The sequence below is a fragment of the Pseudorasbora parva genome, chromosome 13 (assembly GCF_024679245.1).
Source record: "Pseudorasbora parva isolate DD20220531a chromosome 13, ASM2467924v1, whole genome shotgun sequence".
Lineage (NCBI taxonomy): Eukaryota > Metazoa > Chordata > Actinopteri > Cypriniformes > Gobionidae > Pseudorasbora > Pseudorasbora parva.
Window position 1 is genome coordinate 33363327 of NC_090184.1, and position 26879 is coordinate 33390205.

At 37.3% G+C, this 26879-nt stretch overlaps 2 protein-coding genes across 5 annotated transcripts; one reads left to right on the forward strand and one right to left on the reverse strand.

Moving 5' to 3' along the window:
* Positions 1 to 2891: 2891 nt before the first annotated feature.
* ssbp3b (single stranded DNA binding protein 3b) lies at positions 2892 to 15625 on the reverse strand. 4 transcript variants are annotated; one of them, XM_067414053.1, is made up of 17 exons: positions 15444 to 15622; positions 14748 to 14820; positions 14573 to 14634; positions 14101 to 14185; positions 11035 to 11124; positions 7845 to 7916; positions 7595 to 7654; positions 7444 to 7504; positions 7223 to 7346; positions 6346 to 6394; positions 6203 to 6238; positions 6037 to 6091; positions 5852 to 5916; positions 5605 to 5677; positions 5482 to 5510; positions 4813 to 4911; positions 2892 to 4488 (listed from the first exon to the last, which is right to left on the reverse strand). In XM_067414053.1, the coding sequence occupies exons 1-17, from the start codon at positions 15497 to 15499 to the stop codon at positions 4459 to 4461; spliced, it is 1119 nt and encodes a 372-aa protein (XP_067270154.1). In that variant the 5' UTR covers positions 15500 to 15622; the 3' UTR covers positions 2892 to 4458. The 4 variants fall into 4 exon arrangements, with proteins under 4 accessions (XP_067270154.1, XP_067270153.1, XP_067270156.1 ...); XM_067414052.1 differs by having other exon boundaries at positions 2892 to 4491; XM_067414055.1 differs by lacking the exon at positions 7845 to 7916 and having other exon boundaries at positions 15444 to 15625.
* A 276-nt stretch (positions 15626 to 15901) lies between these two features.
* On the forward strand, positions 15902 to 26798 carry acot11b (acyl-CoA thioesterase 11b). The gene is made up of 16 exons (XM_067412724.1): positions 15902 to 16527; positions 18169 to 18368; positions 18943 to 19012; positions 19108 to 19168; positions 19774 to 19875; positions 19999 to 20134; positions 20415 to 20571; positions 20786 to 20905; positions 21808 to 21946; positions 22148 to 22203; positions 22381 to 22447; positions 22536 to 22619; positions 22736 to 22869; positions 25335 to 25466; positions 25550 to 25676; positions 25930 to 26798. The coding sequence occupies exons 2-16, from the start codon at positions 18179 to 18181 to the stop codon at positions 26080 to 26082; spliced, it is 1728 nt and encodes a 575-aa protein (XP_067268825.1). The 5' UTR covers positions 15902 to 16527; positions 18169 to 18178; the 3' UTR covers positions 26083 to 26798.
* Positions 26799 to 26879: the final 81 nt, after the last annotated feature.

The window sequence follows — 26879 nt, forward strand, 5'->3', positions numbered from 1 at the left end:
TTAGTCAGTGTATATCATTATATAAAGCATGATAACTATGTCAAATCAGTGACATATTTCAAATAATCAGCCACACAGTAACAAAACATGAAAGGATACTTTGCATTGTGAGGCAGGTATGAACATGTTGCACACTGCAGTCAATGAGCCTGTTAAAGACAGAATAGCTCCACAGAAAAAGTAGTTGAGGTATACACTTGGTAGCTTCAGTAACTTTTCACCCAGTAGGTGGGGGTGGGGTTGTTCCAAGGGAGGTGTTGTTTGATGATTTTAAAATGGTTTACTTGAGTAATACAGGTTTTAGCAAATAAAGTAGATATTCATGAATCAAAAACAATGAAACTATCAGTACCATTCTTTAGCCTTAACTTTATGACTGCATTTGTACTTCGGACTCATGTCAGATGATGTATTTGGCAGTCAGGGTCCTGTTTTGGTTCATTACTGATTGTACTGATCTCCATCTATCTGTCTCTATCGGTCATCTAATCTATCCAATCAGGCATAACATTATGACCACTGACAGGTGAAGTGAATAACACTAATTATCTCTTCATTATGGCACCTGCTAGTGGGTGAGATATATTAGGCAGCAAATTAACATTTTCTCCTTTACATCACATGGATGGCTGGGTATGTGTGTGTTGCTTACCTGGGAAACACATGGCATCAGGATGCACTATGGGAAGAAGGCAAGCCGGTGAAGACAATGTGATGCTTTGGGCATCTTGGGTCCTGCCATCCATATGGATGTTACTTTGACACGTGCCACCAACCTAAGAAATGTTGCGGACCATGTACACTCTGTGGCCTCTTTTTAGCAGGATAATGCACCCCTGCCACAAAAATGGTTCCTGAATAGTCTGAAGAGCACAACAACGACATTTGTCTTCATTTGTCACATTACACTCTGGAAAATAAAGTAAATTAAGTATAATTGTTTGAGCTGAATCTACACATCATAAACCTCATCATTAACGTGAACATAACATTTTAAAACATTGGAAGATTAATAAAAACTGAAATATTTGAATAACAGTGTTGGAAAAATCATTTGTCCCCTGATTCACCATTTGCTTTAATGACAGCTATTAAACATTTTCGATATGTCTTTACTAGCTTTGCACACCTAGATTGGGGAATATTTGCCCATTCTTTCAGAACTGTTTAAGTTCAGTCAAATTCTCAAGGACATTCACCTTCCTATCTTTAAGCCACTGCATTGTGCTTTTGGTGGGATGTTTAGGATCATTGTCACTTTGGAAGGTAAATTAGCCTGCCTGTCCATCTTCAGCTGTCTAGCAGAGGGATGCAGGTTTCCCTTAAGAATTTGGATGTACGTGGCAGAATCCATTTCCCCTTCAGTCTTGACCAATCACCCAGTCCTCACTGAAGAGAAACACTCCGACAACATCATGCTGACACCACCATGCCTCACAATAGGTATGGTGTGCTGTGTTTGCTTTTCACCAAACAGAGCTGAAAGAATGAAGCCTTCCCTGAAAAAGAACCACAGTCTCATTTGCACTATGCAAAAATACACCTGCAAGATTCTGATGCCATCTGCCAAAAGGTGCTATGGTCTGATGAGATCAAAATGTACCTTTTTGGACTGAACTCAAAGCACTAAGTTTGTCGAAAAGCAAACACTGCACAGCAAACACAGAAATAAAGTTCATGTGCATATAAAGGCAGGCGTCCCATGAATGTATATTTATATATCCTTTAAAATGTCCCGAAATGTCTGTCACATTAATGATGATATCTATAAATATCTCCACCATATATAGGCAGGCAATGGAGGCCAATGGCCATTGTCCATGCAAGATTAGACTGGAACAAAATATAACAACTGCTTTGTCCAAATAATATTTGTCAGACAAATATAACATTTATATCTACAAATGATTTTCACAGGGTATTAATCAGGAAAGCCATCAGTCTGTCCAAACCTACCGAGTGTAATGAGCAAGAAGCTACAAAAGACAACATGAACATAGACATTCATCTAAGACTACAGTGGGCACAAAACACCTTAAAATTACTTAAAATAAGAAAAAAGGCATTAAAATTAGTTTAGATTTACCCTTTGAAGAACCCACCGTTTCGGAAACCGTTGTACATTTCGGAAATTTCCTTTTAAAAATATATATTTTAGACCTGGAGAAGGTCTATACAATCTTAACACCACAGTTAAGTAAAATATCTTTTTTCTGCATTTTTCTAACCCTAAAGCACAAAATATTTTTACCAGGTAAAAATTTAGTAAAACATTTTAAATGTCACAAATGACTGGCAATGTTTTGTTACTTCATTATGGTTAAAACAAATGCAAAACCCGATAAACATTCAACTCTTATTGAAAAACGTCCAGAATTCTGAAACAATCTTTGAACACTCCGAGTTTCTATAAATTAAAAAGTTTAGAAAATAAAATGTCATTACAGCACATGTACCTAAAGAAGCCTACTCAAGGATGGGGGCTTCAAATATTGGTGGGGGTATCTTGGAGAGAAAAAAAGTTTGGGAACCACTGATCTGGTGTATGTTTACGTTGGAAAAACAGCCCAAAAAACATGTTCTGTGGGAACGGTTCCTAATACCATTAGAGAGTTGCTGAGAAAGAAAAACTGAAGACACTTAATTGATCAGTGGTTTGCAGTCAGTTAATTTCCACTGGTTGGGCAAAACCTTTAGAGCTCTTATTGAAGTACTTTTGCCTCACAGGTAGTGCATGACACCCTTGCAACTTGTCTGAGCATTGTCCACTATGATTCTGCTTGACATTTAGCAAGAGGCAAGTGAAGAGCTTTATAAATGAGTTACCATGCCCTGCCTATTAAAAACATTACAAAGATTGTACAATGGGTGAAAACAGACAGAGGCTTAAGACAATTTGGGAACAACTTTATCTTACATTGAAACTGGTTCACTGATTCAAAGAGAATGATTTACATGGAAATCAAATGGCTGGATCTTGGCCCTCTGAAGAGATGCAACCCTAAAGAAGTCGGGGAACATCAACAGCTTTACATAATATTCCAAAGTCAAAATCATTTTACATTGAGCTTTCCCTTTTCTCATAAAAAGCGATTAGCTTGAAACTGAAGGTAGGGGAGAAACGCTGCTTTCCATTTTGCATTAGTATGAATGACTGAAAAACATAAGACAAAAATCCCCAGAAAGGAGCCAAATAATTTAGTAGTCAATATACAAACAAGCCTATTCAGCCCACAGTTAAAAGTATGACGCACAAGCTAACAAAAGCCGTGCAATACAACTACTAAAAATGTAAAACAATGACCAAATGCCTGTATAAATAGAATAAGTTACCATTCTAACTGTATTATGACTTTGTCTGATGTCGCTCAAATGAAATCTAATACAAAACAAATCCAAACACACTAGAGTCTGGCTTACAAAAGCCACATCCTTTTGGGATGAAACCATTTCAGAGCTAAAACAAGAGGCACATGGCAGGGAATTACATATATATATATATATATTTAAAAAAAGACAAACATGATATGGGTATCCTTAACCATCACAAATTCATCATGACAATCCAGCGCAACAACGGCTTAACATTTTTGCAGGGAGACGCATCCAGGCGCGAATTCCAGTCATCCAGCCTGAGAAGCTCTGAGAAGGTCTCATAGGTAGTATGTTTGTCAGGGTCAGCATCTGAGAGGATCATCATATCATTCAGTCTTTGACCAAAGATAGAGACAGCAGTTAAATTTCAGAAAAATAAGAGAACATGAAATCAGTGCAGAAAACAAAACAAATAAATGTTCTCTTCAGGACGGGACCCATCAATGCAGTTATTCCTTAAAAGCAGCTGCTTATAATGCTTGAAGACAAAAATGACAGTGTACGAGTAAAATACAACTCGGGAGTCTTTCCTCGTTCAGAAAAGACAGAATTCTCTCACCACTTGATGCGTTTCACTGGAGAAAAATAAAAAACAGGTCATCGAAAGGCAATAAAATATTCACAGAATTCAAGGCCACGTATGAGAGTTCAGTGTCAAAAAGTCGGAGGAAGTTTTGTATGTGTAAACCATGCTGAAGTTGGATGTGGATGTCGGATTTCGAGAGAGAGTGAACTGAGATTCCTCTTCGGCACAAAACGTATACACATCCAGCGATTATGTCAGCAGTAACCATACTTTGCTTCGTAATAAGAGATGGCCTCAGAGGGGAACGAGAACAACAACAACAACAAAAAATCCAGGAGCATTGAGACACATTTAGATGTTCTGATCTTAGAGAGGAGAGAAGATTTGCTAGCCATTAAAAAAAAAAAAAAGTAACAACAAAAATCATTTTGATATTGCATGAGACCACTTGTGAGGATGCAGGGCAGTCCCACCCAATTCCATTTCCTGTACATGTACTCTGTCTATGTCATCGATGGCCAACTGTGAGTTTCCAGAATGGAGAAAACAGACTGGCATCAGACGCTCATGGTCATGGAAGGAGAGTACTGCTGTAAATAAAAAAGGATCAAAAATTGAAGCAAAACATTGCAGAAAAACCATCAGTCCATATATATTCACTATATTCAGTGTCCTAACAAGGTGCAAAATGATAAAGCGGGTTTTTGTACATCAATTTGTCCTTTATGCTATACTGAGTAGCTCAGTGATCTCATTGGTCTAACATCTTGCTAGCATAAATTGTGTTCTAATTGATTGGCTGTATTGCATTGTGCTAGCATTCCACTTTCATTTGAGGAATATTGCTAGTATTTTCAAATCCAAAATATAGTATATAAAGGTAAAGGAATGTAAAACTTAATGAAGCTTACATTCTCATTTTGGAAGGAGTGAAGGTAGCTGCCTCCCACATCTTCATCTCTAGGGGTCCCAGGAGGATTGCTCATGCCACTCATATTGTTAGGAGAATTCTGATGATGAGATGTACAGAAGTTGGCAGGTTAAATAAGCAGTGAATACAGCGCTAAAGGGATGACATTTTTACAATTGAATCACAGCTTTTGTGAATTCACAATAGCACTATGCCATATTAATATGTCTATTATTTCACTTCTGCTATTTTTCCGGTTACTCTGTAAATTGCAATCAAGATTTTTTTTTTTTATTGAGTACTTAAATCTATGAATTGTGACATCCCTCACAATTAGCTGTAAAATTGGTGTAAAACATCCTTGGCAATCTATAAAAACACGTTTAGCTTTATAATAATAAAAAAAAAAAAAAAAAAATCACTAGCAGGGTATTACCGATGTATTGTATGCCGTAAAATAAAATGTGACAATATCTTAAGCTTGTTTTAGCCACCGACTTTATTTCAGGTATTTAACTAAATTTAACCCATTTTAAAAACCCATTAAGTTTGGGGTGATGGTTTTGGGACCATTCCTGCAGGACTATTAAATACAGCATAGTCTTTTGCAGCAATATTTGAAATACATCTTAGTGTGACCGAAATACAATGATACAATTAGAAAAATCACCTTTGGAAGTCCATCCAGGTCTCCTGAACCTACAAACACAGAAACAAACATGAATTTCCAAATAGATGTAACATTGTAATTTGTGACATTTCAAAAATAACCGTGTATTAACAGTAGCTTTACCTCCATTCATATGCATCGGGTCCATTCCTGCCATGGCCCCTAGGGGTCCCTCAGAGCCTGGACCTATTGGAAACTGGACAAAACCAGTGGGAATTAAAAAAACAGACATGTTCTGTCATCAGACAGTAATGATGAAAAAGGGTAACATGAACACAGCCAAAGGCACTTCTGCTGCATTAATATACTACACCAAGCAATTACTGAGCAGTGTGCCTCTGAGAAATGAGTCAGCAGGTCTGTCTCTTACACTGTTGCGCCCTCCACCTCCTGAGTTAATCATGGTGTACAGGTTTTCACTGGAGTTGTTGGAGTCTAAGGGTGAGAAATCTTTCATTAATGGCATGGATACGATGATATTCTGCTTTAGACAAACCCGGTGGTAAATCTGACATCAACAAATTAGAAATGAAAGACTTTCAGCTGCAAACCGACCTGCTGGACTGGGGACAATTCCAGGTGTTCCTGGAGGCCCCCCTCCTTGTGGACCCTGGAGAGACAAATGGATTACAGATTTAGATTCATACTTCAAAGTTGTTATGCATTATTATGGTAGTAATAATAATCAAATGTACAATAGATGAGGAAAGTCTTGACCTACCCCATATGCACCAGGAGATGGTGATGAATATGGCATCTAAACGCAAAACAAACAGACATATGCTTAGGCATGCAGCATTGCATTAGAGTAATAAATATAACTGTAAAATACTTTTGACTAATACAGAAACAAAGTTTACTCACATTGTTGGCATTTGGATTTGGCCATGGTGGTCTGCCATTTCCAGGGCCCCTGGAACAAAATAAAAGTATGTTTATTAGCGCACACATTTTATTCAAATAGCATTTTCCCAAACAAATCAATGCAGTTCAAATTAACTAACAGGTAACTGGTGTAATGACTAATATAGGTGTAATGTGCACTCTCTTCTTGGTCTTTGTCAATATTCGAGCAGCAGTATTTTGGATTCATTGTAGTTGATTTATTGGGAGTTATAAATGCATGCATACATTTTTCTGTGTGGCTTAGAGAGAGAAAAATGAGAGATGATAGAGAGAGATGATAAAATGCTGTTTTGCTAATATTATGTACATTTGGAATTAAAAGGCAAGGCCAGGATTGCCTAAGATTTTTACCACTTGGCTGGAGTTCAGTATATTTACTTTAGGAGTCAATTACACTTTGCCGTTTTGAGCCGATAATCAAAACTTCGGTTTTATCTTATTTTGTGACATTCACTCATTTGACTTAGATACAATTTGCAAGTGAATCAGTTTGCCCAATGTCATCAGGAGACACGGCCACATATAACTATGTATCATCAGCATAGCTATGAAAAGAGATACCAAGCATCCTGATGACACAACAGAGGGGTAACATAGGTAAAAAGCGGTGGTCCTAAAAATGATACTTGAGGAACCTTGCATGGTATCTTACAATGTTCCTTTTTTTCAGGATTCTTTGATGAATAGAAGGTTTAATGGAACAGCATTTATTTGAAATATCTTCTGTAACATTATAAATGTATTTATTGTCAATTTTAAGATGTCTTTGCTGAATAAAACTCTTACTGAGCCCACATTTTTTAATGGTAGCATATGTTGTCACAAAATCTCTTACATGTTCACTCCTGGCATGCCAGGGCCCATTGAGTTGTGTGGTGGTCTCATTCCTCCTCCAAAATTCTGGGGGCCAGGGCCCATGGGACCCATTCCTCTAGGAACATTCATCCTCTGCATTGGCCCTTTAGATGGGGAAAGGAGGAGTCAAATCAGTTTGTGTCATCAAATCAGTTTATTGCTGCTTTAAAATAACTAATGTCATAAGTAATGAAGGCTCACCCTGTAGTCTGGGATCCATGTTTGGGAGCATTGGCTGGGCAGTTGGAACTCCACCGGGGGGCTGGAAAAATGTAGATGCCAATGTAATTTTAACTTTTAGTTTTAGCGACAATAACTGACAGCGATAAGCTACAATAAAGGATGACCTTACCTGGTTGCCCATTCTGATGGGGGGTCTTGGACCCCCACCAAATCGAGGTGACATGAAAGGCTGCAAAACAAAAATCAACTTGTCAAAAAATTGTAACATTGAGATATTGTCTGAATCCAATGAAGTCTGTGTGAACACGGTGTAACCACAGCTCAGCAGAGCAGGTTAACGGCAAGACAGCATGAGAGAAACAACACAGAGGGCAGAACTGGTCAAATGAAATAGTCCGTGAATAGACAGGAGCCGCTACCTGGCCGTGGGGTCCCATCATGCTGTTAGGGGGAGGAGGAGCGTGAGGGGAGGCCTGGGAGCCGGGAGGGCCCTAAGAAAGTGAAGAGACCACACAAGAGGAGAGCAGGAGCGACAGTCCAAGCAAGGGAAATGTAGCAAGTGATAAAAAAGCATGGGAAAAACAGAAATAATGAGAAGAGAGACAGAAGAGAAAAAAAAAAGATTCATTAGGCTATTTAAAGGGCTGAAGAGAGAACAACACCAGAGAACACATTAAGAATCCTAAATGACTGGTGGCTGAACAGCTACACTCGAAAAGAGCAAAGCATTATGGTACAGTTCAAACAAATGAAGCAATGGGTGAACAAAAGGGATCAGTAAGAGCTAGAGGTTGAACGACTTCAGATTTTTTGTCGAACCAACGTCGACTAGTTTAGGATGACGTTATTAATGAACAAATAAGGCTGAACCTCGAGCGCAGGTTGCCTTGTGCACAGCTATGGCATATGACAGCGCTGCCCACAAGGCTTTTGCTCCTACACAACAGCTTTTTTATCTGGTCTTTTGGGTCGTTATATTTTTCATAGACTTCGGCTTGTTCTCAGTCAGGTACAGTTAAAGGAGTGCAGTAAAGATTACATTTATTTAAATGATTGCATTAGTGAGAGCACAACTGCATGTAAATGAATTCTACCGGGCAGCATCTCTCTGCTGACAGTGAAGCTGTTTGTTTTACTTAAAAAATATATGCTAGAACTTTTTCGTTTCTAAGCCATTTTATTGATAAATTACAGAAGAATGTTGACAATACATTTCTGCAGTTCTAAATGTTTCTGTGCGCACAATCTGCATGTGATTTTTGAGTGCGAGCTACTGTCTGTGTGTGTGTTACAATGCAGCAGCGCATTAGTTTAGAACAGCGATTACCTTACACTACGATAATGTATTTAAAATTAGCAGTCAGCCAGTCACCCCATCAATTTTGAGCATCCAGATGGTATAATCAAACATCTTGTTGGGCACTCTGGGAGTATACATTTATTTCTCATTTTAACTTTTGGAAACGGAGCATAAAAGTGGACTTCAAAGATTGCTTATTCTGTTGCTCCATGAACAGCAAATAGGCCACATCAAGCTTAAAGCGCCATGGTAGTCGACTAGCAGTTGAATAGTATGTGCAACCCCTAGTAAGAGCATAAGTTAACATTTATAATTTACAAAGAATATAACAGGAAAAGCCAACACTAGACTCAACAGTGACTATAGTCAGATCTGTGTCATCATTTACTTTCCTTTACACAAAGCTACTCGATTTAAAACACTCATTTACTACTAGTGAAAACTTTGGATATATTGAAGGAGTTCCATAAGCAGTGAAAACTTGCTGGCTGCCTTTCCTCAGTATCCTATATAACTATTAATTATTATTATAATTAGTATAACATTAGAATGTATTGGACATTTATATGTCCACATACAAATATATATATAATATACACACTACTGGGCAACAAAAAAAAAATGGACCAAGCCCAAAAAAGTCTTAATTACAAATCACTGGTCAGGAAATTAGCAAGAATAATAAACAATATTTGCACAAAGTAACATGTTTTCTTTAAACGTTTAAGCCATCTGGGTAAACTTGCAGACAGATTTTTACGGTAAGAGTCAGTGTTGTTCCACTCAATGTTGATGGCTTCAAACAGTTCATAAATAGTCCAAACATTTCTTCCAGTTTGTTTGAGTTCAATATGAGACCAAATATTCACTATAGGGTTCAAATCTAGACTCTGACCAGGTCAAAACATGAGCCTGAATGGACTTGACTTGTTCTCAATCCACTTCTTGGTTGTCTTTGCAACTTGGGCAGGAGGATTGTCTTGTTGAAAAACAACAACTGAGAATTCCTCCTTAGATAACTTTTCATTTGTGGGAAGCAAGCTATTCTGCAATATTCTCCAGTACTCCAAAGCATTAAATTACTTCTCACAGTGAAGTAGCTCACCAATACCAGCTGCTAAAAAGGCTCCCCGCACAAAGACACTCATTCCTCTGTGGTAGAGATCCATTTATTAGTATCTTTTTAACCAGATTTTTAAAGACACGACTCTGGAGCATTAACATGCAACTCGTGTTTCATTGCGATTTATCACTCCACACACAACTTCCCATTTTATGCCAAAAACTTAATTCTGTCTTTGATGCTTTTCTGAGACAGCAATGGCTTAAGTATAGCCTGGATGCCAGCCGAACACAGAACCGCCCACAACATTTGAGCTCGGGCAGTTCGGTCTGGACTTGATCCATAGAGGAGTGATTATCTCCGAACAGAAACTGTTCGGACCAATGAGATCATCAGGGCGGGCTTTAGACGATGACGGACAGACGATAAACAGTAACGTAATCATCCACGTCATCAAAGGCGCTTGGATTATAATCAAATCTTAAACAGAGAGCTTGTTTGTATATACATTTACCTTCACTATTTCTCTCTGAAATGATGATCATGTTGGTAAGTAACTGTGTATCCGTAAAAACTTTTTTTTTTTACAACACCAGCAAAGATCGCTTATTTCAGTGTGCGAGCAGACAGAGTTGGCAAGTTTTTACAACAAAACCCGCCAACTACTAGCCCTAAACAATAGCTTCTCGGGGGGGTTCTCCGGAAGAAAAAAAGGCGTTTGGGGGGTAAAACGTATGTTATTTTGGCAAGGTTGCCTGCTAAAATTCGCATTCATGGGTCTATATATTACATAATAGTCGCTTCAACCCACGGACATGGAAAACAAGCAGCAGAAAAAAAACGCGGATTTGGCAACACAGTGCAGTTGAGTTCTGTTGACATTTGACAACTAACGTAATGCATCACTTCATTGCTCTGATTGGTTGTAGGTCTATCCAATTGATGTCTTTCCTGGTTCAGTTGAAACACACCCCATAATCACAGCCCAATGGAGCAGTACCAGATTCATATTCTGACTAGAATTGAGTGTGACCACGCTAGCTTAAGTAGTGCATTTGCTTAAATTTAGCAAATTTTCTGACCAATAATTTATGGTTAAGACAAGGAAAAAAAGGGGGGAAAAGAAACATTAAATCACTGCATCCAAACCTTTGACAGTTAGTCTTTGTAAGGTTAGAATCAGTGGCCTCTAAAAATAAAAACATCTTAAAAGAGATGAGCTTTAGACAGAAGGTTATGATCTAACCTGGAAGAATCCAGGGGGCATGGGTCCACCTGGCATGCCATCTCCTGGTGGCATGTTCCCAAGAACAGGACTGGGAGCTGCTGCGGCACTCTGTGGACACAAAGAAAAAGAAAAAAGATTAGGACACATTAGTTAAGGAAAGAAATACCTGTACATCTTAGGCACTGATTTTCTTCCATGGAAAAACAGGATAAATCTTAAGCTTAATGCATTCTAGCACTCATAAATCTGTGCTTTACCAGCAAGCAATAAAGCCAACGGCACAGCCACAAAAGACTGGTAGAAAATCCACAAAACCCAAGAGGAAAGAACTAGGTTTCAGAGCACAGCAGGGATTTGATCATGTATATAATGGCTGTAGAAGAAGCACAGTGTGGTCTGCTGCCTGTCACACTCCAGCCCAAGTTAACCGAGCAAGGCTTTTCAGAGTGCGCTGTGAAATACCACAGGAAGGAGATAGAAGAAGAAAAAAGAAAAAAAGAGAGCAGCTGACCCTAATGAAGCAACAAAGATCAGAACCGGCCAATGGGAAGAGTCAGACCGAGGCTGATCCGTAACAATGGAGCAGCTACACTTTCCATTCAGACTATTAAAGTCAACAGCTCAACGGCCAAGAAGACTTCATTTTTAAAATCCACAAGAAAAATCTAAAATCACAGTCCTAGTACATATTTCTGGCCATCATGCACAGTTAATTAGTGCATCACTGTTGTTATAGTTAAGTAAATACAAATATTAATATAAATGTTTTACATTTTAAATCTAAAAATAAACATTAATGCTAAATATGAATACATACTATTTTAATATATAAATACTTCTAAAATAACACTGCAGTGTATGTACATAGCAGTGTATGTAATTCCAAAGAAAACTAATCTTTGACTTCATAATCAATTGCCCCGCCCCCAAAACAGACTTTTCTATTTCAGCTGATTTCACTAAGGCTGCCGTTTCCTGTTTCGGAAGGTAAGCAATCCAACAAAATGAAAGGAAACTCTGGAATAGATTGCCTACTTTAAACAATTCAATCAATCGCCAATGGAAAAAAAATTCTTCCCCACCTTTCTCCCCTAGCTGAATGTCTTGTTCCATTTGGAAAATCATGATACAGAAGTGAAATGGGTGGGAGGTTTTAATGCTGCTTTAGGATTAGCAAATGTATCAATCATTAACCAATGAAAAACTGACGACAGCCCCCCTTCAGCAACCTAACAACATTATATCACTAAAATGCCCTAAAATAATGTAACAAATATAACAAGGTCCTGCTTTCTACAGCTCATCCCTCTCTTACACTCCAAGTTCGCTTCCATGCTTCTTGTTCCATCTGTCTCTTCCCTCCTTTTCAATCTGCCTACCGACAGGCTCCATGACAGCCATCAATCACTCCATCCCCACCGCAGCCCGAGAGGGAGTGTTTCCCTTGACACAGCATGAAGACAACATGGCCACTGTTTAAAGAGGGCGCAGCCTCCTCCCCCACCCTCTGGAGAATAAGAGAGCACAGACCTGACGCCACGGTCCCGACCACAGCTGGGCACAAAAGGCAGGAGACAGGGGCGATCACACGATGACTCCAAAACATAACGCTCTATAACACTCCTGCAGATCCAACTATGCTGAACATGCAGATAATTTTCAAAAGACGGATCATGTTTCATATGTCCCCGTACGGCAGCATCCTTTCAGATTAGGGTGTCTAGACAGAAGAGCAAGGGTTTGATTTTTACACACTGCATATGACCTCCGACCTGTGGCCCCTCACTAAAGCTTGCGGCTAGACAACAGCAGCCCTATTTTATTGGAAGAAGGATAAAGCTGGAGGTTTTCGCCTAAAAGTCGCATCATTCCCACATAATCTGCTAGGAACACAGAGCAACGACAATTAGAGATGGCACAATACAAGTTTTACATATTAACTAACTAAAAGACACAACAACAACAAAATATCCCCACTTATTAGTTTAATTTAATTTAGCCTGGAATGGATTCTCCCATGTTTTTTTTTACCATCCAGTCACCTGATGGAGTTTTGGTTCCTTGCAACTGTCACCTCTGTTGCCTTTGGCTTGCTTAGTTGGGGACACTAAATATTCAACTACAGTACTGATCTGCCCGCACTGTCACTATGATAATTAAACTGAGCTGGATGCAATCACTGTTTTCTCCAGAGCGGCTGTATAGCCGAATCAAATTCTGTTGCATTACTGTTAACATTGTAAAGCTGCTTTGACACAATCGGCATTGTAAAAAGCGCTATATAAATAAAGGAGACTTGACTCATTTGTGTCACCCAAAACTAGGACTGATCAGTCTCGGTGCAACTTGCCTAAAAAGGATTCAGTAAGATTTGCCTGTACAATGCCATTGTAACGCGCATGTGTCTACAAATCTATTTAAAAAAATAATTTCAAACACACACACATGCATACATAACATACACACACAAATATATATATATATATATATATATATATATATATATATATATATATATATATATATATATATATATATATATATATATATATATATATATATAGGCTAAAGCTGGAGGGGACAGAGAAATGCAGAGAAATGGAGGTGCAGAGAAATGACAATTAGATATGCCACAATAAAAGTTTTACAAATTAACCATAACTAAAACACACTTATTACAGTCTCAGTGCAACTTGCCTAAATATGCTATTATTACATTTGTTAGTAACTTCATGCCATTGTAAAGGGATTTTCCTTTTCATTTTTTTAAATATCCATTAATAATAAGGGCTTTCCTGGCTTCAATCTTTGGTCATGCAGACCTTGATTTCCAATCAGACAAACATCATGTACATGACAAAGCTGATCGTCCAAGGCACATAACATCTTCGTCAAGAAACACTGATGATTCCATGGAAAACCCAGCTGACATTGCTATTGTAGAGATGATTACTACATCCTTCACACATGACACTGTACACATTTTCTTATTATACAACACAGACTCTTCCAAAGTCACAGGCACAAGAAATACAATTTTGTCCTCAAATCTGCATAGGTTTTCATGTGTTTTCATATACTCACATAGTCATGGAAAGCCTTGGCCTCGCTTGAATGTTCACATGTGTCTCTCCTCTCAGGAGCTGCACAGTAGAGGTCCCAAAAGACACTAAGGTAGAGAAAAAAGTGGTCATATAAGTCTGCATATAGACAATGATCAGCTTAAAGCATAATTTACGGTCATGTTCTGTGTAATAACAATGAATACATTAGCTTTGTGTGAGAAAAAGACCATTTAAATCTATCATATGGTTAAAACATTTTTTTTTTTTTACTTAAAAATCAAATCAAGCAGAGCAACAAAAAAAAAAAATCACATGGTTCTCAAATTTTGCATATTATTTGAAGCTTCAGTGATCTTCAGAATTTCTCTTATTGTGTCCCCTGGAATTAAGTCAGTCATAGTTTGGAACGACATGAGGGCAAGTAAATATTTTTTGGGGGGGGGCTGTCAAATATTCCTTTTTCAGATACATATTACACTCAAAATACTCACCACCACCAGGAATGCAAGAACCCAGGAGGGTCTCCCAGCGTGATGTTCTTTTCCCATCGGATCTATAACGGATACGGAAATAATTACATATTTTTAAAGTCTAAGAGTGAACAGGACATTTCAATTTGAATGTTTGTGGAGATAAAAAAATTGTTTTAATGCTTCTGGTTCTTACTTCTGACAGGAAAGTCTGCGCTGACTTCTGAGCACCAATGTGTAACAAATACTCATAAACATACAAAGCTAACCTGCAATAAAACAGAGAGAATACAATATTAAGTTATTAAAGCAAGAATTGACAAATACAAAAATAACATTGTTGGTGAGGACAAAACTCTGGGTTTAAACAGTGTTCATAGCAACAACAACAAAATTATATATTGCTAAAAATATCTATAATTATATTAACAAAAAAAACAAAATTCACTATATACATTTCTAATTTACTTAGTTTAAAAATATATATAATTTATAAACCCCCGTTGAGCATGGCTGTACCTCAAAAACATGCAAAATGCATAAAAACTAAACAAAAGACGGGACCCACTCCCCTCAAAGACTGGCGTCTGTGGCAAAATGAAACGAGGAACACTGAAGCGCCCGTCCCGCATGCAGAAACTATTTCAAATGGGTGCTTTAAAAAGACACGGTTTTTATTCTGGACCACATTACAATGACCAGAGGCGAAAGCTCTGTGCCATAGGGGGACCCCAGAATGGCGCACGGCCGGGCACTTTCGATTCAACGCTCTCACGACAAGCCTATAGCAGCAGCATACGCTCCATATGCAGTCGTGCCTATACTGCCCTAACAATAGGCTACATCCAACACAATAACACACGCACGACGGGCGACGTTCAAAAGACCTTACTTTTCCCGAGCTTGACCATCCGATGGCACGACGGAGCTTTTGCCTTTAGGAAACATGATTTTTTTGTGCACGGGAGAGTCGCCCGCGTTTGCTTTTCCCCTATTTTCGACAATTCATCTGTCACTGCTCCAGGTTCGACTGCACAAACTAAACACACACACTGACGCCTTCTCAACCAACCTTGACCACTGGGGCGGGAGGGAAGGAGGAAAGGGGGAGGGGGAGTTGTGTTGTTTGATTGACAAGGCAAATTGGCCAATGACAGGGCGCCTTTCCTCTTGCGTGATGCCCCCGCAGTGACGTGTGCTCGGTGACCAAATAGTTCCTTCCTCCAATTTCCTGTGATTCTTTTAAAGATGGGTTGCATTAGGCGCTCCACGTTAATTAGCCCGGTATTTGTTTACTCTGTTGACTTAATGAGTTGCATGCTTTATTATAGTAAAACTATGAGAAAGCGCAATACGAACATTAGAATACAGCTGAATCATTCACTTATATTATGGCTTGGAAATAATGGAAAGAGCCTTGAGATCATTAGAAAAAAAGCCTTAGAATGTAATGTAAAATTCAAAGAGTCCGAAAATGAATTATTATACATATTTTCGAATATAACTCCAGTTAGCCTATTTATATAGGCTAGGATAGGCTAGCCTATGAACTTTACATTAGCCAGAGTAGTAGGAATTATTGCACTCTTATACATTAAGAAATGCTTTGTAGTAACAAAAATACATGTTTATACTGGGTCGGTTAAAAAAATCTTAAATTAGCCTTACTCATTTATTAAAACTCCTTAAGCAGATAATATTGGTTTCGTTTCATATTTTAGCTCTATTATTTCACCCTAATTCCTTATCAGAGAGTTGGTTTTGAGTAGCCTAATGGAAGCAGTCTACCTTAAAAAGTTTCTGGGCGTCACTGTAACTTCATACTAGGGTTTATGGGAATAGTGCCGAGCGCAGTGACTGGGAATAACTAGGATTAGGAATGTATTTTTATTCATTTTCATATAGCCAAAATATCTTGCTGAGATTCAGACACCACATCTCTTCGTGCAAATGAGAGAGGTTTAATATTTATTCACGTAAGTTTGCTTCCTTCTTTTCTTTTTTCCCTTTTTTTCTACTGCCCAGAGGGTATTTTAGTTCAGACGCAGTTGACACTTAATAACCTGTTGTTGTGCAAACTTTAGTAAAACAGAATCATACGTTTTGCATAAAAACAAGTAGGCCTAGATAATGCATGCAACTTAATGGTTCTGTAAAAGATTTTGTATATTATGTTTTGTTTTGTTTTGTTTTTGCGTTGAATTAGTAGATGTACAGTAGATGCAACAGTCTAGGCTAATCATTAAGTAGGCTATTTTATAAATTGATGTAGGCTACATAACCTCAACACATAACAATGAAAACTATGTACGAATAAGCAAAATTATGTCAGTCAAGTGTATGCCATTTCAGTGCTTCTTAGAGGTCATGACTCATTTTGTCTGACACATGAAGGGCTCCCATACACTGAACTGGATCGTGTCATGATGCTGAATAACGGCACACTTGGTTAAGTCTTTATGCGTTTAATTGTAAATTCCACCTGAAAAATATTGCTGAATAAAAGGCTATGTTCTGTAGTTGGACGTCTTTTAAAAACGGAACTATGACTGTACAAAAGCTTGAGTTAGGCTAATTGCAAACAGAAACGAGTTAAGCGTATTAATCGCTATGGCACGTCGTTTTTGCAGACAAAAACAGCTTTGTCCTGTTTCTGATCTGGCTCCAAGTCTTCTACTTAATGGTTTGCTGTTATATTTAAGATACTAAATGTGTTCACATCTGTTTTTACAGCGAGTGAGTATATGTATTTAGCTCAGATTTGTTGACACTTAATAACCTGTTGTTGTACTTGAAAATAATAATGATAGCCTAATAATAATAATATAAAATATTATATATATATATATATATATATATATATATATATATATATATATATATATATATATATATATATATATATATACACACATTATGTTTTTCTAAAGTTTGCACAACAACACTTTATTAAGTGTCAACAAAGTCTGTATACTGTTTGCTAACTAGTGCAGGTCATTGCACCTAGAAAATAAACTGGAATTCATTGTGTAATACACAGAGCCTGGTGATGATTATGCTTGATGTTTTTAAAAAAATCTCCTATAATTTTTTGATTCAATTTGCAATATTATTTTTTTATTCATGCAGAATAATCTGTTCTAGTCTGCAGTAATTCCAAAAGGAATTTTCTCTGATTATAGCTGTGTTGCAAGTGTAGCACTCTGAAGTATAGTCTTATTTTTTTTAACCAAAATTGGTAGGACTAATCCCTTTTGAACTGACTCAAAATTGCTTTGGCTTATAAAAATAACAAGCAAAATGGACAGGCCACATTAAGTCACTGATGCATTTGGAATCTCATATGATACAGGTTTAAAAATAAATACAATTAAAAATGAAAAAAACATGAGCTGTGAAGACTTAATGTGCCATGACCTCGCTATGAATCCTATGAAAATAACAGTCACCTGTCCTGATATTCAAGCAAATGTTAATACATGACCACTTCATATAGGAGAACTTGGCCTTAAAGTTCCTGAACTTTTGACATCCCACTGTTAATACATGTCATATTCTTGCCTATAATTTTGATTGCCACAAAATATGGATGCTAATATGTTAATATATTGCAACAGAGCCCTAGTCATGGCGAGTGAGACCAGGGATCCTATGCTGCTGGAAGAGCCTGTGTTCATTCTGGAGAATGGGGAGATGTACAGGAACCCAACTGAAGTAAAGATGAGCCAGATAGTCCTTCCCTGCCATGCAAACCACTGTGGAGAACTCAGTGCTGGGCAGCTGCTCAAGTGGATGGACTCCACCGCCTGCCTCTCTGGTCCGTTAGGGGGATTTTTAATGCTAGAGAACTGAGTCGCTGTCCCTGTTTAAATTAAATGGAACCATGATTATTTTTATTTTTTTTAAGCAAAGTAAAACTATTTCAAATACATTTTAAGGTGATATAATTTCACTCTGAATCATTGCCGTCAACTCCAGTATTCATGTAAACACCCCCACACCATATGCTTTTACTAAGTGTCATTAGACATCGCAGATGGAGGAGTCTGTACAGTTTAGACTGTGATTTCCATCCTCTTTCCGCGAATAAACAGAGAAACGGGCTGACGAGAACGTTTACTAGCAGTTGGAATGGTTTTTAATCATATTTAACTGAAAAAAGGCAAAAGCATTTCTTGTGGCTAAACCTTTGTAGCACTGTGAAAGGCACAGATGGTGGTTGGTAACAGCTTTACAAGCTTCCCTTAATGTTGATTAAAATGAGCTGCGCTGGCCTTCTTTCTTCCTTCAGAATTACCTACTTGCTTGCTTTTCAGATGAACCTGCTTAAATACTTGCTTTGGGTGTAAAAGCAATTTATTAATCGTCAATATTTGCTCTCCTGTTCCCAGCTGAGAGACATGCTGGCTGCTCCTGTATCACAGCTTCAGTGGATGACATTCACTTCGAAACAACCATAGGGTAATTTTTTTTTTTTTTTTTTTTACAGGATTCTAATTACTTTAAAATTGAAATAACAAGCTTTTGCTTAATTATATGTTTTGCTGTTTCTTCAGGGTTGGACAGGTTGTAAACATTACAGCCAAAGTCAACAGAGCCTTCACATCCAGCATGGAGGTTTGTGGGAACTATTCAATATTCACTTATTATTCAGCAATATTATGGATTTCACTGCACTGACACCGTTGGATGAGAACTGAACTGAGCTGGATGATGATCACGGTTTTCTGCAGAGCTGCTTTATAGCTAAATTGAACTAATTGCACAATGGATCGACTTTACAGAGCTATTGAATCAAACTGATTTCCCCTGAACAATGACACTATTGTCTTTTACTTCATTCTATTTGCATCATTGAATCATTTTTTTCCTGCTTATCACTGTAAATCTGCTTTGTTTGTTTTTTATTTATTTAAAGCGATATGAATAAAGGTGAATATTTAGTGCAAATTAGTGAACACAAATGATTTTATCATGTGAAATCAAACATCTATTGATATTATATGAATAATTTTAGTCATTGATTAATGAACAACCAACTGCATTTCACTTCTGCTCTAGCTTGTGTGCTAATCTAGTTTATACTGGAAACTTGTCATTGTGTACTGAGAATATTGCTGTCCCTTATGATAAATTGCTTGCAGTGTTCTTCCTTTTTTCAAAAGCTTCTGCTAAATGAATAAAACTAAACACACGACTGATGATGTCGGTCTTTGTCACAGGTTGGTATTTCGGTGAGCTGTGAAGATCTCTTTAGCGACAGACAGTGGAAGGTCTGCCATGCCTTCGCCACCTTTGTGGCCCGTCGTACCGAAGCAGGAAAGGTTAAAAAAACATTGTCAAACCAGTTCAGAATGTCTGAAACCAACATTTTTAGGCACACCTTTGAATCAGATCTTGGATTTGGTCCATGTCTTGTTAGAGTTGTGATTCATTTGCACATGCAGGTACAGCTCAAGCAGGCGATTCCACGCACACAGGCAGAGCAGATGGAGTACAGCCTCGCAGCCGAGCGCAGGAGGATGAGACTGATCCATGCAGAGACTATTATCGATCTCCTCAGCAGCTGCTCCTCTCAGACAGGTGAGCAGAGACTCTCCAGGTGTGTTTGTTTACTTCCAAGACTTTGAAAAGAGGCCACAGGAAATGAGTCATGAATCAGAAAATGCGTTCATGATTAAAGGTGTCATTCGGTTTGTTTGGTGTCTTTTCATGAGTATTCCGCCAACATTCATTTAAGCATATATATGTGCAGTAAACCTTCACCGTTCGCTTACAAAGGGTCACGTGGTTTGAAGTGTGTTGACTAAATAGACTGGAAGATGCACTAGCTCTGATAAGTGGTACTCTATTTGTTTTTCAGTGAGTGAGAATCAGGATTTCCAGGATGCGGTGCCTGCAGAGCGAACTCGGGTAGAAAGCGTCGAGCTGGTGCTCCCGCCTCATGCCAACCACCAGGTCAGCACCTTTGGTGGACAAATCATGGCCTGGATGGAGAATGTAGCCACCATCTCTGCCAGGTCACTACTTTACTACAGTCAAATCTATGATACAATCTTTAGTTAACCTAATTCAGGATATTTTATTCTATTCCATTCTATTCTATTCTATTCTATTCTATTCTATTCTATTCTATTCTATTCTATTCTATTCTATTCTATTCTATTCTATTCTATTCTATAAAGAAATCATTGGTGCTTTGGTGAATTATACTCTGTATCCTTTTTCCTCTAGCCGTTTGTGTAATGCTCACCCAACTCTGCGGGGCATAGACATGTTCCACTTTCGGGGCCCCTCCCACATTGGAGACAGACTGGTGTTGAAGGCCATCGTAAACAATGCTTTCAAGAAAAGGTACCAGGATGATGAATATGATGAAAAAACAGCAGATCACTGGGTCGCTATGGCTGTATAATTACTAACCCCCCAAATATCCAAACGTTTGGTATTCATTTGATGAACGAAAGACTTTTACTATGTAACAAAAAAGTTCTGTTTAAAAAAAAATCTGTTCTTTTGAACTTTCTATTCATAAAAGAATCCCGGATAAATCTATCACACACAAAATATCCACAAAACTATTAAGCAGCACAACTGATAACATTGATAATGTATCTATCTATCTATCTATCTATCTATCTATCTATCTATCTATCTATCTATCTATCTATCTATCTATCTATCTATCTATCTATCTATCTATCTATCTATCTATCTATCTATCTATCTATCTATCTAGCTATCTATCTATCTATCTATCTATCTATCTATCTATCTATCTATCTATCTATCTATCTATCTATCTATCTATCTATTTGTCTATCTATCTGTCTATCTATCTATCTATCTATCTATCTATCTATCTATCTATCTATCTATCTATCTATCTATCTATCTATCTATCTATCTATCTATCTATCTATCTATCTATCTATCTATAGATATGTAGATATAGAGATAGAGATAGATATAGATATATAGATATAGAGATAGAGATATATAGTGTAAAAAAAATTCAGGTCTCCAATTGAACATTTTCTAGTAACTGATCACATCTAAATTTTTCAGTTGGACGAATTGATTTCTGTGAATTAAATTGCATATATATATAATTATTATTGTATTATTATTTTTACTATAATATATTTTTATATGATCAAAAACAATAACAGCTATGGCTGGGTACCAATTAAATCCATGAATCAAGAAACCTGATCTATCCTTGTACAACTCTTGTGTTGTGTGTACTATTCCAGTATGGAGGTGGGAGTGTGTGCAGAGGCCTATCAGGGCGGAGAGCCCCTGCGACACATCAACACTGCCTTCATGACCTTTGAGGTCTTGGACAATGACAGGAAGCCATGCACTTTGCCAAGGATACGGCCTGAGCCTGTGGTGAGCACCGTCAGTCTTATAATCCCTCATATGGTGGAAGAGTTCAACTTGTTGACAGGAGATTGTTTGATGGGTTCAAGAAGGTGAAAGAGATTCAGTGTTGTAACTGAAGTGTTTGCTTGACGTGAAAACTCCATCTTATTTATATTAGATTTAAATTTTAGATTATAAATCATAATCTCCTCATCCTGTTTTATCTAGGATGGTAAGAGGCGCTTTCAGGAAGCCATAGCCAGAAAGAAAATCCGTCTAGACAGGTAGGAACCTGTAGATTGTCTCTATAATAACAGGATATATCTTATTCTTATGATATATTCTATTTATAAGCTCTGGCTGTTTGTCATATTTGAAAGTTAACACTACAGCTATAAAAATTCCTGCATGGCAGAGCAGCATCGGACACTAGATCACATGAGTATGCTCTCCTCTTACAGGAAGTACATAATATCCTGTAAGCAAAGTGAAGTTCCTCTCTCGGTTCCCTGGGACCCAAGTAACCAGGTATATTAACCTTTTCAAAAAGCTATAAATGCCATGGATATTCTCTAAAAACTTTACAGAATCATATGAATATTCCATATCTTGGCAGGTGTACCTCAGTTACAATAATGTCTCGGCACTGAAGATGTTAGCTGCCCGGACCAACTGGGTCTTAACCTCTGAGAAAAACAAGGTAGATAATCTTTTTCAGTTTTCATTTTGTCCTTTTGAGTTTACATGGGTGACTTGAGCAGTCAAAAGTGCTGTAGAAGCTTGAGAAAAATTTATGAGCTGAAACGTTGTGCCCAGGTGAGTTTATACACACTGGAGGAGAACCAGATGTTGTGCTTTAAGGTGGAGACCCATGTGACCGTGGCAGCCGAACAGGTGTTTCTGTTACTGTCTGATCTAAGGCGGAGGAAGGCATGGGACCACCACTACCAGTATGTCAAATGCATTTTTCTGCAATTTGAAGAACAACAATGCACATTTTTATCAACATGACTGTGCGGAATGGTTTCATAATATAACATTTAAAGTATTTGTAATTACTTCATCTCACATTCTTACTCTATTATTCATACAAAACAAATTTGACTAGGGTGACTGGCACAGAAAATAGTGAATTATATAAAGGCCCCCGGGTATACTTCATTTTTCTTTTTCCATACAAGCCTTTCAAAGTAGGCCTATACGTCTTTGGCTGTGAGTGTGGCAGGCTCTATTAGACTATTATTTTTAAGTGATCAAATCATTCACACATGGACACAATAATTGGGCTGCACACGGACAGTGTGCACAGATGTCTGCAGACCTTCCTGATTACAAAAAAATACATCAAAAGTCACATACCGGTAATCATCGCAGATCGCAGATGGCAAAAATATACTTTGGCCTATTATCAGCCATTCTTAATTTTCTTAAAGCTGCACTATGTAATTTTTCCATCCTGTAGAGGACACCTATTCAAAACAAAGGCGTAGTTTGATGATGCCAAGTTTGAACGCAGAATCTTGGGACATGTGGTCTTCACCTCACAGCCAATGGGAAAGAATCGGGATAGGTTCATGGATGCGAACCTATCATGTTCATGGATGCGATTATTAAAGTTACTGTAGTATGAAGCAGAGCAGGACCGAGTGTTGAGGACCTGAACGAGGCCACTGGAGGGATTGTTGAGCAACACACGGCTCGCGAGCAGCGGGACTTTTATTATGACAGGACAGGGACGCAGTCGTGGATGCTATTTCTGCTTTTCCGGCCATGAGTTTTAGGTAACAGCTCTGTTTATCATATTAGATACATTTGAGTGTGTTGAAAAGGATGTTATGACGTTACTCTGTGCGTTCGCTAAGCGGCTGCTGTGACCCTTGTTTCGACACTTTCGACAATTGTAGAATAAAACCGTAAAACCGAGGGTAACACAGATATGACGCAATTGACAGGTGACTCCCTCAGATGCTATGCTCAAATATCCTGGTTCCTTGGTTAAAATAGCAATTTCTTTCACAATTTACAAATAGTTGGAAACATTTACAAAATATATAACACTGGCCTAGTGGATTTTGGATATTTTACTGCAAAAATACTACATACTACACCTTGAACTTGCATACTCTCTCTCTCTCTCTCTCTCTCTCTCTCTCTCTCTCTCTCTCTCTCTCTCTCTCTCTCTCTCTCTCTCTCTCTCTCTCTCTCTCTCTCTCTCTATATATATATATATATATATATATATATATATACATATATATTACTGATTAACAAAAATGATTTGTTTTGCCCTTTTTTCAGGTTTATTATATATATATATATATATATATATATATATATATATATATATATATATATATATATATAAACCTGAAAAAAGGGCAAAACAAATCATTTTTGCTAATCAGTAACATCAAAACTTTTACGTTAAGCAATTCAAGTAAGCAGAAGTGGCAGATTTTTACTGTACTGATACATTTCAATTACATAAGTTCATTCATACATTTAATTTAAAATGATCATGTAATCTAAATTTAAATATAAATTAGAAGTGGAAATTTAGCTAGATTTAACTAGCTAACTCAGTAAATGCTAACTTCCTAATTGGCAACTCAATGCTTTGATAGCATTAACACAGCAAAGCAAATGCTGATTGTATATGGCAATATAGAACATTTAATATCTGTTCTCAAATCAAGCTCATCCTCCACTCATCACCATAATGGTAACTCTCCGAAATCCCAATATAACTGAAACTTTTCTAAACTAGCATAACAAAACATTAAACACTAATAAATCTCCCACTTAACATAAAAAAGTAATCTAAATAGTATATATATATATATATATATATATATATATATATATATATATATATATATATATATATATACTATTTAGATTACTTAAAATGTCCGTTTTGAGAACTCAAACGAAAAAGAAAGTTCTAAATACTCATAAAAGTTATTTTTATTGAACTAATTCCTTTAATTTAAGTTAATCCAACTTGAATTAATTAATTATTTTAAGCATTAGGGTTTACAGACACACACACACACAAACACACATGCAACATTTAACAAATACACGCATATCATTATTTGGCCATATTATAATCTTATTTTTTTCACATCCTCTTTAAAATAAGAAAATTCAGACATTTTAAACCTTTACATTTTTAGTAAGATTGGATCTCAATTTGGCATAATTTTTAATAAACATACATAAAACATAAATTTAAATCAAGTGTCACGTTTACAGTGGTCTTATTTATTTATTTTTTATGCAAAAGAACTGTATTTTATAACAAAGGGCAATTTAAGATATTGTCTGCTGCAATGGCTGGTAGATAGTTTCAAATGACGTAATGCAGAACACTGATATTATAACTGAACATAATAAGTATGCTCTAAAACAGAGAATGTGAGGTGATAACCGACTCAGATGAAGATGACACCATCTACCGTGTTGTCGCGCCCTCAGTGACTAAAGGAGGCAAAGTCCAAGAATTCATCCTCCTTGCCTCTAGGAGGCGCCCTTGTGATTCTGGGTAAACCTCTAACTCTAACTATCTTTTTTGTGTCTTTCCAAAGGACAATACAACATAAGTTTTCATATCTTTGTCCTTTTCAGAGACCCTTACTTGATTGCCTTGCGTTCTGTTACCCTGCCTGCGTACCCTCCTACTGAGAACTACAACAGAGGGGAGGTGCTTTCTGCTGGGTTCAGTATCTGGGAAGAGGAGAGCTCTTTCACTAAGGTAATAAATACACAGAAAGCCTAATGGACACTTATATTGAATGACTGAATGAGTCAAAGTTCAAGAATTAACACAGCTTTAAACATAACAACCTCTTTAACTGAAATAATACGCATGTACATTAGCCAATAACACCATTTATAACTCATGTTTGGAAACTGCTTAGAGTGGTTCCTGCTTCTGCCATGTAGGTGTTAAAGTACTAAAGGTTAAGTGCGTCTGGCTTACATGCTTATGTATGCATTTCTCTCAGATTTCTTACTACAACCAGGCCACTCCAGGCGTGCTGCCCTATATCTCCACTGACATCGCTGGGCTTTCCTCCAGCTTCTACCGCACCTTTGCCTCATGTAGCGCTTTCCTGGAGGGGAATAAAGACAGACTGCCTCCTCTGCCCACCCTGTGAGAAAACTCAGAAGTTGAACTCGACATTATGTGTATTCAGTAATTGGTTTAGTTTCTGAAAAATAATGGTCGGGGTCAAGACTTCACTGTACAATTAGGATAAAAGATCATGAACTGTTGGGTACATAAAACTATTTTTCTGTATGAATTCAGAAAAAGGTATTAGCATTGTATTCAGGAGACTTTTTCTGTTAAATATATTAGAATTATTTTATAATGTAGACATTATGAATATATTATTATTATTTAAAAAATAGATCACTCACACACATATTATAAGCTAGGATTCAGGGTCATGTGCAATCATGTAAAAATCTCTATGACTGTACCAGAAGACTAAGCTAGTATATTGCACTGTTATCGTTCTCAATAACTTTAGTACTCAAAATAAGATGGTGGCAAAGTCAATGTGTGGTACTTCCTGTGACATGCACAATCAAGTTTGCCTAGATCTTCAGTCTTGTTATTTAAAAATGTTAGATTCTACCTTTATATATCAGGCCAGAACAATACATTGGATTTCGCATTGCTGATTTGTTGGACAGGACTTCTGGATGAAGACATGGAGTAATTATTTTTGATATTATTTCATAAATAGTATTGCATGTAACAATTCAGTGCAGTACATCTTCATTCGTTCACAAGCAAAATTGGTTTTGGCATTAAAAGATGATTTAGAGATTCTTGTGTTATAATATGAATGCTGAGATACAGCAAAAATTGCAACTTGCTTCTTGCTTCTGTTCTGCTAAAACACACCAATCAGTTAATCTTTCTTAAGTGCTACTTTAAAGAGTG